At 40.5% G+C, this 13,928-nt stretch overlaps 1 protein-coding gene across 1 annotated transcript; it reads right to left on the bottom strand.

The window, feature by feature from the left end:
• Nucleotides 1-442: 442 nt before the first annotated feature.
• LOC124399120 (lysophosphatidic acid receptor 6) lies at nt 443-2,341 on the bottom strand. Its single transcript, XM_046869846.1, has 2 exons — nt 2,238-2,341; nt 443-1,650 (listed from the first exon to the last, which is right to left on the bottom strand). The coding sequence occupies exon 2, from the start codon at nt 1,636-1,638 to the stop codon at nt 673-675; it is 966 nt and encodes a 321-aa protein (XP_046725802.1). The 5' UTR covers nt 1,639-1,650; nt 2,238-2,341; the 3' UTR covers nt 443-672.
• Between the last annotated feature and the right edge of the window lie 11,587 nt (nt 2,342-13,928).

Below are 13,928 nucleotides of genomic sequence, written 5' to 3'. Positions count from 1 at the left end.
GTGTATATATATATATAACACCGAATAGACAAAACATTATGCCAAATATCGTTGGTCCCCCTTTTGCTCCCATTAACAGCATGAACTTCTTCAGTTTGAGCTACTGGAGCTCGTCTGTTGGACTAGCTTCTGCTCCCCATGTGCATCAGTCAGCCTCGGCTCATGACCCTGTTGCAGGTTCACCACTGTTCCTTCCTTGGAGCACTTTTAATAGACACTGACCGCTGCAGACCAGGAACATCCCACAAGAGCTGCAGTTTTGGAGATGCTCTGACCCAGTCGTCTAGACGTCACAATTTAGCTCTTTAAACTCATTCAAATCCTTACGCTCACCCATTTTTTCTGCTTTAAACACGTCAACTTTGAGAAGAAAATGTTGACTTGCTGCCTAATAATATCCCACCCACTAACAGGTGCCATGATGAAGAGATAATCAGTGTTCTTTACTTCACTGCTCATAACGTTATACCTGCTCGGTGTGTGTGTGTGTGTGTGTGTATATATATCCTATACAATTGTGTTTTTCCAATTTTGTGCTAATAGTTTGAGGATGAATCACATATAGCTAGAAAAGTCAGGTGTCCTGATAGTTATGCCCTTATAGTTTGTGTGTGTGTGTGTGTGTGTACAAATATCAGTATAACATTATATATAAATGTTTCTTCACTGAGCTTATAAGCTCTCCGAGATGGCGTAGATGCCTCTTCTCTTCTTCGGCTTTAGCAACTTGAAGTTTCTCTTGCAGTTCCACTTGCAGTGGCTGGTAGCGAAGTAATAAAGCACTGGGTCGAGTAAGCTGTTCATGCTGACCAGCGCCATGGTAACGCGTCTGGCTTTGTAGATACCGTCCGCCAGCAAGCAGTTATGAATGACTTGAGTTCTCCACAGCACGTGCAGAAAGTACACGAAGTGATACGGCAAGAAGCAGAGGACGGTGATGGCCAGGATGGTGTAAATGATCCTCAGGGCACCGCGCGCCGTTCGCGTCTTGATCCGCGCGATGCGACGCGCCACAACTGGGTAGAGCACCAGGATGACGATTGATGGAAGCAAAGCACCGAAAATCAGACTGAAGGCGCTGTACGGGGCCAGACTTGTCTTCCATTCATTTTCTGAGAAGTTCTCGAAGCAGCTTGTTCTCCCCTGGGTCTTGTGCATGTCCGGAGACGTGAGCATGAAGGCTAAAATAGTCGCCCCTCCAAACCCCCAAACGCAGACGGACACTGCTACCGAGCAGCGTGTGTTGCGGAGGCGTAGGTACGTGTGGGGATGGACGGTGGCCAGGTAGCGGTCCACGCAGATGCAGCTCATGAATGCGATGCTGATGTAGACGTTGGAGAAGAAGAGCGTCCCCGTCAGGCGGCATGCCACGTTCCCAAAGGTCCAGTCGTTTCCGTTGAGGTGATAGTGAATTCGGAATGGTAGGACGCACAGGAAGGCGGTGTCGGCCACCGCCAGACTGATGATGTAAACACGTGAGGGGGACTTGTGCTCTGTTTTGAAGATGAAGATATACAGAGCACCCAGATTGCCCAGCAGACCGAACACCATCACTAAGATGTAGGTAATGGGGAAGAGGTAGAACTGGAAATCGGCGCTCCACTCGCCGTCGCAGGAGTCGTTACTGGAGGTGTTCATTTTTTCGAGGTTCTGAATTTTTTTTTTTTTTTTTACAAAAATTGATATATATATTAGTAAATTATTTTCCTTGACAAACTCTTTATATAGCAACAATATAAACACATAGATTAGATTTGCTTTAATGGTTCTAATGGAAATTGGATTGGTTTCAATGGAAAACTGGAATGGTGTAACCCTGTGGGACTCTACAGGGCGAGTTGTTGCCTTCTACTTATACCATTAGGCACCAACATGTTTGGCAGATTGGAGATCAAATGATGGTATCTACTGGACCCCAATAGTGGACACCATTAAGACATGATCAAGAATCCATTAAGGTTCTAAAGTTATTTTTATTCTTTGGTTTAATTAAAGATAATGATTCAGTGATAAACACACACACACACACACACACACACCATGTAATGAAAACCGTTAATTGTTTTAAACAGCTGATGGTGTGTAATGGTATTTGTAGTGGAAACCATTAGAATTCCTGTACATCACAAGAACTGATCTGCTGCTATCCGATAATCACAACATCCATTTCAGGTCTTCATTTAAACACTAACGCAACAGATTTTTTCTTTTGTATAAAACATATTTGAACAACTTACCAGGTCGTTGTGTGTGATTCAGTCTTGGGCGAAGCAGGTTTCTGACATGTGCCACTTTATTTTCCGTCTGTCTCGTCAGCCGTCTCGCTCACACACTGGTGGAAAACCTCTTTCTACCTCTGTGGTGCACAATGAACATAAAAACACATGCATACAGGAAGTCATGAGGCATATGTTCTTCCCCTCTCAACCTCTGCTCTGTAACTCACATTCAGAAATACAGAGATGTTTTAATGACCTTCACCCACCGGGACTCTCATATACATTTTGTATGGAAATGATTTCTATTTTCTTTTGTATCTACCAACTCAGCAGTTCAGCTGTAGGTGTTTGTTTTCGGGTCGATTTAACAGTGCGCAATCTGACGTTGCAAATTCCTGTGGGTTAGATTAGATCAGTATATTAGATCAGATGGGTCACATGACCCCCAAGTTTAAAAAGAAATTATGTAAGGGCAAGAATGTTACAGCTTCATTCCAAAAGCATCCCATTAGGGCAAGCTTTATTACTATTACTTATAATAATAATAATAATGCAGCTAATATTTGCATATGTATTGTGCATATACTCAGAATCTTCTTTTTTTTTTTTTTTTTTTCATGCCACATTTTTTTTATATCCAAAATATTTTTTCCATTATTTTCAGATGAACACAAAAAGAAAGCATTGTGTTTTTTTTTGTGTCTTCAGTAACAGCGAATGCGAAGTGGCGTACGGAATTGGCGAGTGAGAAAAGGAAATCATTTGTCTCTTCTCTGGGATGTTCCACAACATCAAATGTAACTATAATCTGTGGTAGAAATGTACTATGTTAATATAATCTGTGGACAAAAGTATTGGGACACCTGTTAACAATGTTTTAAGATAAGGCAGTAAACAGAATGCATAAGTTTGTTCCTTATAATTGTACATTTATCCCTAATGAGAGAGCCAGTGGTGAGGAAAAACTTCCTGAGATGGTGTGAGGAAGAAACCTAGAGAGGAACCAGATTCAGAACAGGAAACCGTTCTTATCTGAGTGGCTCCGAATGTTCATTCATTACAGATCATCATCATCATCATCGTTAAGGTGTGCAGTGAAGGGAGATGAAATACATCCTGTCATCCATTGTGGTAGACTGTTGATATTAATTACAGTCCAGATCCATCCTCAAAGATCTTGTGTTGCACAGGAATTTCCAGGATCTTGGTGGTTAAAAGATCTCCTGCTATAGAGCTCTGACCTCATCCCTACTGAACACCTTTGGGTTGACTGTGAATGTGGGATGAATGTGACTGCACCCCAGGCCTCCTCACCACATCTACATCGGTTCCTGACTTTACGTAAAGCCTTGTAGCTGAATGAGCACAAATCTCCACAAGCACAATCCAAAATCTAGTGAAACATCTTCCCAGAAGAGTGGAGGTGATTCAACAGTAAATGGGAAATGGAACACCAATTTCTATCACCAAGTTGTTTGGAAACTCTGCAAAGAAGAAGTCAGTTCTGAGGTCATGAATCCCAAATTTGGAGCTTCAGTGCGAGTTTGGCTGCAAAAAAAAAAGTGGTTAAAAGAACCGATGTAACAACGATGCGCTTTGCACCTTCAGTGTCGTCCTGAGGCTTCGGTCTGACATTCAATGGCAGCACTTCACTTCTTCACTGTGATTTGTAACAAGCCACATTTTTTATTGTGTTTAAAGATCTGTGTTTCCAGAGAGTCGCTGCAAGGAACCGGAGCAAACTGCTGCATAAGCCTGCAGCATCTCTTGACCTACTTCTTCCCCCAAAAGTGCTTTCAGCATGTTCCTGATGAAGAAAAACTTTATGAAAAAGCATCTGTAATTATTACTTTTAGATTTCATGAGCTCCTCCCTGTGAGTTTTTTCTTATTTTTCTTCTTCTTGTTAATTATTTTAGCTTTTTTTCCCAACATATTTCTCTGATTAACACAAGGTTCCATGTAACATAAAGGTTTTTAATCATTAGTGTTCTAATCACTGCTGCTGCGATTCTGGTTCGCATTTTGCTTTTTCAAGGTTTTTAACTCAAAGTGAGTCATGGGACATTTTTTTTTTTACTTTTTTTTTTCCAATTACTCATGTGTTACTTCTAACACTTATCTGTTATACAATCTGACATGATCTCGATCTGTATAGTGACCTCAACTGCTTTTGTTTTGGGTTTTTTGATTCCCAGAAAGAGAAATAGTTTCATTTTTAGTTTCTCAGCCTCTGTTACATCACTCAAGTTCATTACTGGCTTCAGTTGTGCACATACTGTACTGTATATGGTCCTGGGGTTTGTTTTTTGTTTTTTTAACAGAATTGCGGTTGCAAACTTTATCACCCAAACCATGAGTTCTTGTGCACAAAGCCAACTCCATGAAGATATGCTTTGCATGGGATGGAGTGAAAAAATCTCCTGCTCAGAGCATCAATCCTCAACTCTATTGAACACCTTTGGGATGAATGTGAACGCTGACTGCACCCCAGGCCTCCTCACCTCATCTACATCCGTACCTGACTTTATTAATGAGCTGAATGAGCACAATCCTCCACAAACACTCTCAAAAATCTAGTAAAACATCTTCCCAGAAGGTTTTTATAACAGAAAATAGACACTAAATGTGGAATGCGATGTTCAAAAAGCACATACTGTATGTCCAGGTGTCCACAAACTTTGTTCATAAAGTGTACTTCCACTTAATAAAGGTAAAAACATTAAAATAGTAATAGTGTCTTTTATTTAGATCTGTATTTATATATATTTCCAATATTTTGTATGCCACGTCTTTCACCACCAGTTTTTTTCATACACCATCAGTCCACCAGATGGCGCTCTTTATTTGACTTTCAACTCTAGATTAACGCACTCTCTCCTTCATGCAATATTTATGTTCTACCTTATATGAGGGAATGTTCATCAGATTTTCAAAAAGAACAAGGGGAAGCAACGGAAAGAGCGAAAAGAGAGAGAAGTCCCGAGGCCAAATATTCCGCTAGCGAATCCTGACACATTAATCTGTCGATGCAAGCGGCAGTCCAGGAAGGTTGAGAAGGTGTTGAGAAGATTTTTACGGCACAAACCAGGCCTTCTGGAAGGTGGCCCTTGACTTTGCGTTAGGTCTGTTGATTTCTCAGCACGTCAGAGGCGTCCTACGTTCCTCTGTGGATGCTGATGGCATTGGGTTTGAAAGGTGGCATAAGTTTTAAAGACAATTTTTACATTTGTGGGGGTTTTTTTGTGTGCAGAATTTTTTCATGTACTTTGGCTTGGTCCAATTGGTCTTTCATTGGTACCTGGTGCAGTTCTGGTGCACCTTCACATTGTTTCCAATGGTATGCAGGGATCCACATGGGCACTCCATATTAAGCCATACCAGACAGGCCTACAAGCATCTGTGAGCCTTAGGATCCCATCACCCCATCATTGGTTCACCTGATGTCCTTTCCTTGTATTTAAAGCCACACTATTAAAAGTCTTGGTGAAAGTGATATCTTGAGTTACAGAACTCTCGTCCAATCAGCCGGGAGTGTTTTATACGTACATTGCCCATTTCATCTGAATTGTTGTATTGTTTTCTAACTTGTTAGTGTGCGCTGCAGTGGCTGAGCTGCATTACTGGACGATTTACCGGAAAGCCATTTAGTTATCATTTTTACCCCTGTGTGAACTTTCCTTTTATGGTATTTTGTGAAAGGACATTAGGCAAGATCTGCCTTTTTGAAGATTCAAACATCTAACCATCACAATTTATCCTTTGTCAAAGTCTATACACTTGCCCATTTTTTCCTGCTTACAACACATCAAGTTCAAAGACTGAGTCTACTGAGCCAATCAATATTCTTCATTTCGTCTTTCAGTGGTTGAAATGTTTTGGCTGCGAAATGCGCTCCGACGTTCGTTGGAGAAAGTCTTAAATCCTTGTGCATCTTTCTGGACTGACATTTATCTCTGAACTTGATATGCTTTCTTTTGGCTTTAGACTGTCCATGACTTTTCTATAAAGCCGGTTTACAACGTCTATATGCTTTATATGGAGGCGCAGGCCTTCGTACGTGATTAGGCTCGCTCTAATGCGATTAACACGGCTTTCCGGCAAGGTCGAGCGACATCTCAATTCTTGGCGTCTTAAACAGGGCCCCTTTCTGCCGATTAGCAATTAGCGAAAGATTGTGTTCAATTCTGATACGGATATGACATTCAAGCATTTTTTTTTTTTTTTTTAATATATGTCTTGGCCCAAAAAGTCAAAAAGCTTTATAAGATTCATATCAGCTTTTTTGGGTCTCAATAGCAAGGAAATGTTCGGAAAATGAGCAAAAATGAACCCAATGCACTCCCGAGACTCCCCCGCGCCTCCTTTTGCACTCATTTTGTATGCCAAGATGATCATTTGAATGTTTGACGTCAAATTCAACATATCTGGGTTGTCAGCTACCTCAGGTGTTTTTGACGCTCAACGGCGGAAAAATGCTGACTCATCTCTCGGCCTGTCGGGTTGCTTATGAGGCTCAAATGTTCAAAGAAATCAAACCATACGAATTCATTCCCCCTTTTTTTTTTCAATTCTTGCTCATTTCCTGACTAAATACATTCTCTTTATACACTAGATGGAAAAAAGTATTGGGACATCTGACATTTCCAGCCCTATGTGCTTCTTCCTCAAACTGTTACCACAAACTTCGGAGCACACAATTATCTCTTTGGAGAGATCTTTGGATGGAGTAGCATGAACTTTCCATTCATTTGAACAAGGAGACCCAAATCTGTTCCAGCATGACAATGCCCCTGTGCACAAATCCAGGGTTTGAGTGGAAGATCTCAATTCAATCCATTTTTATTTGTAGAGCGCTTTTAACAGTAGAGGTTGTCTCAAAGCTGCTTTACGGAGATGAAGCGATTAAAAAAATGCATAAGTTTGTTCTTCATAATTGTAAGTTGGTCCCTGACAAGTGACCTGGTGGCGAATGTGGCGAGGAAAAACTCCCTGAGACGGCATGATAAAGAAACCTTGAGAGGAATCAGACTCAAAAAGGAACCTGTCATCATCTGGGTGGCACCGAATGTCTGTTCATTACAGTTCCATCATTGTTAAGGTTTGAAGATCTCCTGCTATAGAGCTTTATTGAACATCTTTGGGATTCATTTTTCATGCTGACTGCATCCCAGGCTTTCTCCCCTCACCTACATCAGTACCTGACTTTACTAACACCCTTGTACATGAATGAGCTCAAATCTCCACAAAATTTAGTGGAACATCTTCCCAAAAGTGTGGAGATTATTATGAGAGCAAATGGGGATGAAATGTGGAATTGGATGTTTAAGAAAAGCACATAATCTTATGGTCAGCTGTCCAACAACTTTGGCTGCCAGTGGAAGTGAAGCTCAGGATTTCTTTGCTGTTCTTTTCCCAGTCGAGGGAAACGTCTGAATTATGATCTGTGGTAATTATCTGTGGTAATCACATACACACACACACACACACACACACACACACACACACACACACACTTTTTGTCCTAAATCCGTTTATTCATTTAGCCTATCTAAAGGTCTTTGGGTGGTTGATGCAGAATTATAGTGGATTAGAGAGAGAGAGGGAGAGGGAGAGGGAGAGGAGAGAGAGAGAGAGAGAGAGAGAGAGAGAGAGAGAGAAGCTTTATCTTTTGAAAACTGTAAAATGTCTCTGATCTGAGCAACGCCAGAGGGTGTGGATTCTGTCTCGCACCTAGAGTCTGAATAACATAAGCTGAGTGTTCAGGGATGCAGCAGAGAGAGAGAGGGAGGGGAAGAGAAAGAGAGAGAAAGAGAAAGAGAAGAGAAGAGAAGAGAAGAGAAGAGAAGAGAAGAGAGAAGAGAAGAGAAGAGAAGAGGAGAGGAGAGGAGAGGAGAGGAAAGGAAAGGAAAGGAAAGGAGAGAAGAAGAAAGGAGAGAAAGTAGGTCATAGACACAGAGCCTCGGCTTCACATCTCATTTCAGCTGCACGTGTCGCCCATAAGAGGGAGATAAAAACCAAATGACAGACAGGAAACTCCATATTGTCTACACACACACACACACACACACACACAGACACACACACACACACGCTGGTCCTGCAAGCTTCTTCTGTTTTAATCAGACTGAAGTTCATGCTGCATATGCTGCTAGGCAACATCAATAGCAAAAAAAAATCTAAACTAAATGCGTGATTCGTTCCTGTTTTCCCTCTGTGTCTCTTTTTACCACATGTTGATTCTTGATTCTGATTAGTCAGAAGCTGTTGATTCATTTCCAAGCTTGGACTGATGTTATCGTTTCTATATTAACAACCTGGACTTTTATTAGTATTAATATTTAAGGAAGGAGCTTCTAACATTAGGTAATAACAGAAACAAACTGGTTTTGCTGCCATTTTTTCACTATAAACGGATATAAACTATAAACAGATTTTTCAATTTTCTGGCTCATGAGCAAACTCATATCAAAAGGTTCCCTCGGTTCCTTTTCCAGTTCCAGGCTGCTGACTCATCAGCTTCCAAAGAATGAAAGAGAGAAGGAAAGAAAGAAAGACTGTCATTTTGAACCTTGAGAGAAAGAGAAAGAGAGAGGAAGTAAAGGAGAGAGGTGGGAAGTGTGAGAAATCGCAGTGGATTCGAGCTCAGCTAATTTTAGTCCCTGGACTACGGTGGAGGAGGTTTACATAAGAGACGCAGGAATGTGAGCGAAGAAACAGAAACATGGAGGAACTTCTCAAGCACTTCTGGAGCAGGATCCATTAGTCTTAGTTACTTGGCTGTGATTTGGATGCTGCTTCAGGGTTTTTGCATGTCTAATCATTTTCCATATCAGGCTGCAGTGTGGAGTGTGGATTTACAGGAAGTAGCTTTAAGGAGGTTGTACCAGAGGAAAACCGGTTATGTTTTAAAGGTGCCGTGTGTACGTAAGGCAAAAAACACAGGTGCCCTAATGGGAAAAACCTCGAAGACAAATCGCGGTTACAACCCTGAGGTTGATTCTTTTCAATGAATCAAATTGATAGCAATATTGTATGATGCTGACTGCATTCCAGGCCTCCTCAACTCATCTACCTCAGTACCTGACCTCAAATCCACAGAATCTAGTGGAACGTCTTCCTAGAGGTGTGGAGGTTAATATAAGAGCAAATGGGGACTAGATATGAAATGGGATGTTCAAAAAAGCATATACCAATCTGGTACACAAGTGTTGCAAGACATTTCTGGGCCAAATCTGAATAGATTACTGGCTTGATGATGGGAAAAGAACCTGATCCTAATATTTGTTTAATAGAATTCCAATAATTTAGAGTAACATTACAAATGATATATTTTCTGTTTTCCAGTTACTCGGAGCAGTTTCATTGCAAGCTTCTCAATATGTGATCAAGACACACAAGTAAGCAGGAATTCATTGTATTACAGTCTACCAGCATGGTCAGCAGAAAAACCTGGTGTCTTTCCCAACCCCAGTGTGCTTTCTTTCCAATTTTGTGAACACACTCCCCACACACCCTCTTGGACACTCCTCTACCAGACAAATGGGGCAGGATGAGATCATTGCTAATCAGTAGCTCAGGCTCCCTACATGGTGCACCTCTGAACAATAGCACACTCCGACAAGCCTGTACTGAAACGCTGGGCCGCCCTCCCCCGGCGTTGTTCCACTTCCTGTGAATTAATAACATTTTCTATTTCTGGCCTGGAAAAGCAAGCACTCGAAATTGTCGTGTTCAGGTCTGTGCTGCTCAAAGTGACGTATGAAGCAGTGCTATTTACACGTCTACTGCATTACAGGTCTTTGGATGTGAACGGTATTGAATCGAGGAATCGAGGTGTTCCTCACAGATCTGATCCAAACTTCAGGTTCAAGACAGTGTAACACTTAGGAAAATGTAGGAAATTTTTTAATTTTTACAGTCATATGTGGTTCGTCCCAAAAATGTTACCAGATACACAATTGTATATGACGTCTTTGGATGCTGCAATATGAAATTTCTCTTTACTTCACAAAAAGGAGACTCAAAACTTGTTCTACCATGACATAAAGCCCCCTGTGCACAAAGCCATCTCTCGAATAAGTTTACATGAGTTAGAGTGGAAGAGTGTGACTGGCTTCAATCCTATTGAGGATGAACTGGAACACTGACTGCACCCCAGACCCTCCTCACCACACCCTTTATCAGTACCTGACTTGACTACCATCTTACCTTCACAACCACACTTTAAAATCTAGTCAAACATGTTTTCAGAAGAGCGGAGGTTATTATAACAGCAGATGGGGACTACATGTGGAAACGAATGTTTACAAACCTTATGCTCAAGTGTCCACAAACTTTTAACCATGTAGTGCAAATTAAATGTAAAAAATAATATTTAAAATCTTGTATATATTCATTTAAAACAGCGTTTGACTTCATTTAACCAGAGAGCTCATGTTCCTAAGACAAAAACAAACATTTGTTTGATGCGTGGACACTGGAGAAACAAAACTGAGAAAGGGAACTTACTTTTTTGTAGGGGGAAAAACAACAGTAGTGGTGATGATTATAAGGGCATGTCTGGAGACATGGAGACAAGAGAAGAGGAGTGATTTTATTCAGCCATTTGGAGTTTCTCCACCTGCTCCTCTTCATTCTAAACTCATGTAACAAGACGCCAACAAAACTCAACCCAACTGACTGGCAACCAAACCCATATCAAACATCTGAGTGGAAACAATACATCTAGAATTGTTATTATAGGTATTTAATACTTTTGGATCATCTCTTGTCCAATACAACGATGTAACACTATAAATTAATTTAATGTTTCATTCAGCAACCCATCATTTCCGTTTAGCATCCAATGACGTTACCAATGTGGTTAATGCTATAAGGAGAAAGAGTAGCTCAATGGTTAAGATGTCATAAGTTCAAATCCCACCATCACTAAACTGCCCCTTGAGCTCACTCTGGATAAGTCTGACTGATAAATGTTGTAAATGTAAATGTATCTGTGTGTATCTGGATACGTATAAGCTTGTGAATGTTCGTCATACCGTCGCTTCATTCAAATATTTCATATGATGGATTATGCAAAGATTCGAATGAGTTCTTGGTATGAGATTGAGGCGTCTCCTTTGCCTCACTAGAAGCCTTGAATTCTGTCTTGTTTGAAAAGGTATGCTGAGGTAATTTTTTTGCTAATTTGCTAAACAAATTTCAGGCACGAACTAGCTAAGAAATTCTGCTTTCCTGCTAATGCCAAGTTAAACTACAGTAGCATCAATTCTAGTAATTAGTACCACCATTGTTTAACTTGTGGATGGCCGTTCTAGACCTCGCTTTACTCAAATATTTAATATGCTGGATTACACAAAGATTCGAAGATATCTGGCAAGAGTTAGCTATAAAATTCTGCTAGATTAAACTAGCATAGATTTGAGTAACATAAACTGACTAGGCTTGATTTCAAATAGCTAATGCTAAGGGAATATTTAGATTTAGTGTATATCAGTAATGAAGCTAGGATCAAGAGTCTTGAGGAAAACAAAATAAATCAAATCAAATCAAATAAATAAAATAAAATAAAATAAAATGGATAAAAATCTTAGGAGAATTAGCATCGATTTATCATCTAAAAAGGCAAAAGTTAAAGTTAAAGGTAAGTTAAAATACCTGAACCTTAGATTCAAATCAAGAAACAAAATTTACTACTAAAAAAAAAAATAAATTCTTTACTGCTCTGAATTATAAGTGAATATTGACTGCACTTCCCTACTGGGTTTCAGGTGCTGTTTTGATCTGAGCAGGAAGGAACCGAAAACCCATATTGACCACATAAGTTCTCCAATTAACTCCAAATGTCAGGACTCTGTGACTAAAATGATGACCTTGTTGCCAGATCTCTGATTCGATTGTAGTTACTGCATGAAAGAAAATTTAATGAGGGTTTCCTCTGGGTTTTCCAGTTTCCTCAGAAAAGTAAAAAATGTGTGAGTCAGTGGATCGGTTAAGCAAACATCTTTCCACCACATCCCATAGACAGACAGACAGACAGACAGACAGACAGACAGACAGACAGACAGACAGACAGACAGACAGATAGATAGATAGATAGATAGAACATTAATCGAGGATAGATAGACAGATTGACACAGAAAGATGGACGAGCAGACAGACAGACAGGCAGACAGACAGACAGACAGACAGACAGACAGACAGACAGACAGACAGATAGATAGATAGATAGATAGATAGATAGATAGATAGATAGATAGATAGATAGATAGATAGATAGAATATTAATCAAGGATAGATAGACAGATTGACATGGACGGACGGACGGACGGACGGACGGACGGACGGACGGACGGACAGACAGACAGACAGACAGACAGACAGACAGATAGATAGATAGATTTGGGAATTATCATGCTGGAATAGATTCAGGTCTTGTAGTTCAAATGAAGGGGGAAAGATTTTTTTGTTGAATTAAATTGGAGCTAAGTTAAGATTCTTCCCTTTGCATACTGTAGACCTTCTGGTATTCAGTATATCCTGGTTGTATTTGACCCAACATTCTACTGTATTACATGCAAATTTGCAGATATCATCACAAAGCAGCACGTTTACAGAAATGCCCTGTTCAGAATCTAGGCCTATAATCGAGTCCACGTTGAACATGTGTACTGTAAATTTTGGTCATTTTCGTCACATCCATAAAATAATAAAACACACAAAAAACATAATTAGATCTCTCTTTCTAATTATGTCTATCCCATGTCATTACGGCAACGAGCAACCTTTTTGTTTATGGTGTGTTTTTAATTTAACCTGGTCCCATGGCCTAACTGTGGCCTAGAGCTTGTCATTAAAAGAAATGTAAGTGCCCCTTCGGTTCAGATTACGGCTTTACGACGCTCCGCTCCTGTGCCTTTCGTGTAATTATGTTAGTGTATGAAGCTGTTCAGACAAATTTGATCCACACTGCCCTGATCAGAGGTGCAAAATTGATCTGTATGTAATTGATATGTTGTTCTTCCCCAAACCATTCTCATAAAGTTGGAGGCACACAATGAAATAAATTTGCTTTGGATGCGTTAAAATGGAGTTTTTCCTTCACTTAAACTAGAAGACGCAAACCGGTTACAACATGACAATGCTCCTGTGCACAAAGCCAGCTCCATGGAGATGCTTTACATCTTGTAGTGCAGGCGCACAACAACTAAGATTTTTACATCCTTGATCAGACACTCAGAGCTTTCAAAGTGCATCTGCAGCAAGATTAAGATAGATCAACCTTGTATATCTGCAATAAATGGACATTCGGTGCAAACCAGATGAGGATGGGTTCCTTCTTGAGTTTGGTTGCTCTCAAGGTTTCTTTCTTATGCCATCTTAAGGAGCTTTTTTCTCGCCACAGTCGCCACCGGCTCACTCATCAGGGACAAACTTACACTTATAAAGAACATATTCATTTTTTATCACCATATTATCTGTGTTCATTGTTGAATAGGTGGATGGATGGATGTATAGATGGATGTATAGATGGATGGATGTGCACGCCTTTTCTTTTGACGTTTTCAAACAGAGCTGACATTTTAGCGACACTCCCTGACTCTCAGTCTGCGCCTGTAAAGCCTCTAAGCTCTGGTCTTGCAGTGACACTCCTCCTCCTCCTCTTTCTCCTCCTTTTTCTCCTCCTCCTGCTCCTCCTCCTCCACTC

The sequence above is a fragment of the Silurus meridionalis genome, chromosome 16 (genome assembly GCF_014805685.1).
Source record: "Silurus meridionalis isolate SWU-2019-XX chromosome 16, ASM1480568v1, whole genome shotgun sequence".
Taxonomy (NCBI): Eukaryota; Metazoa; Chordata; class Actinopteri; order Siluriformes; family Siluridae; genus Silurus; species Silurus meridionalis.
Note: the sequence above shows the minus strand (reverse complement) of the source record. Positions and strands in the feature narration are given on the sequence as shown.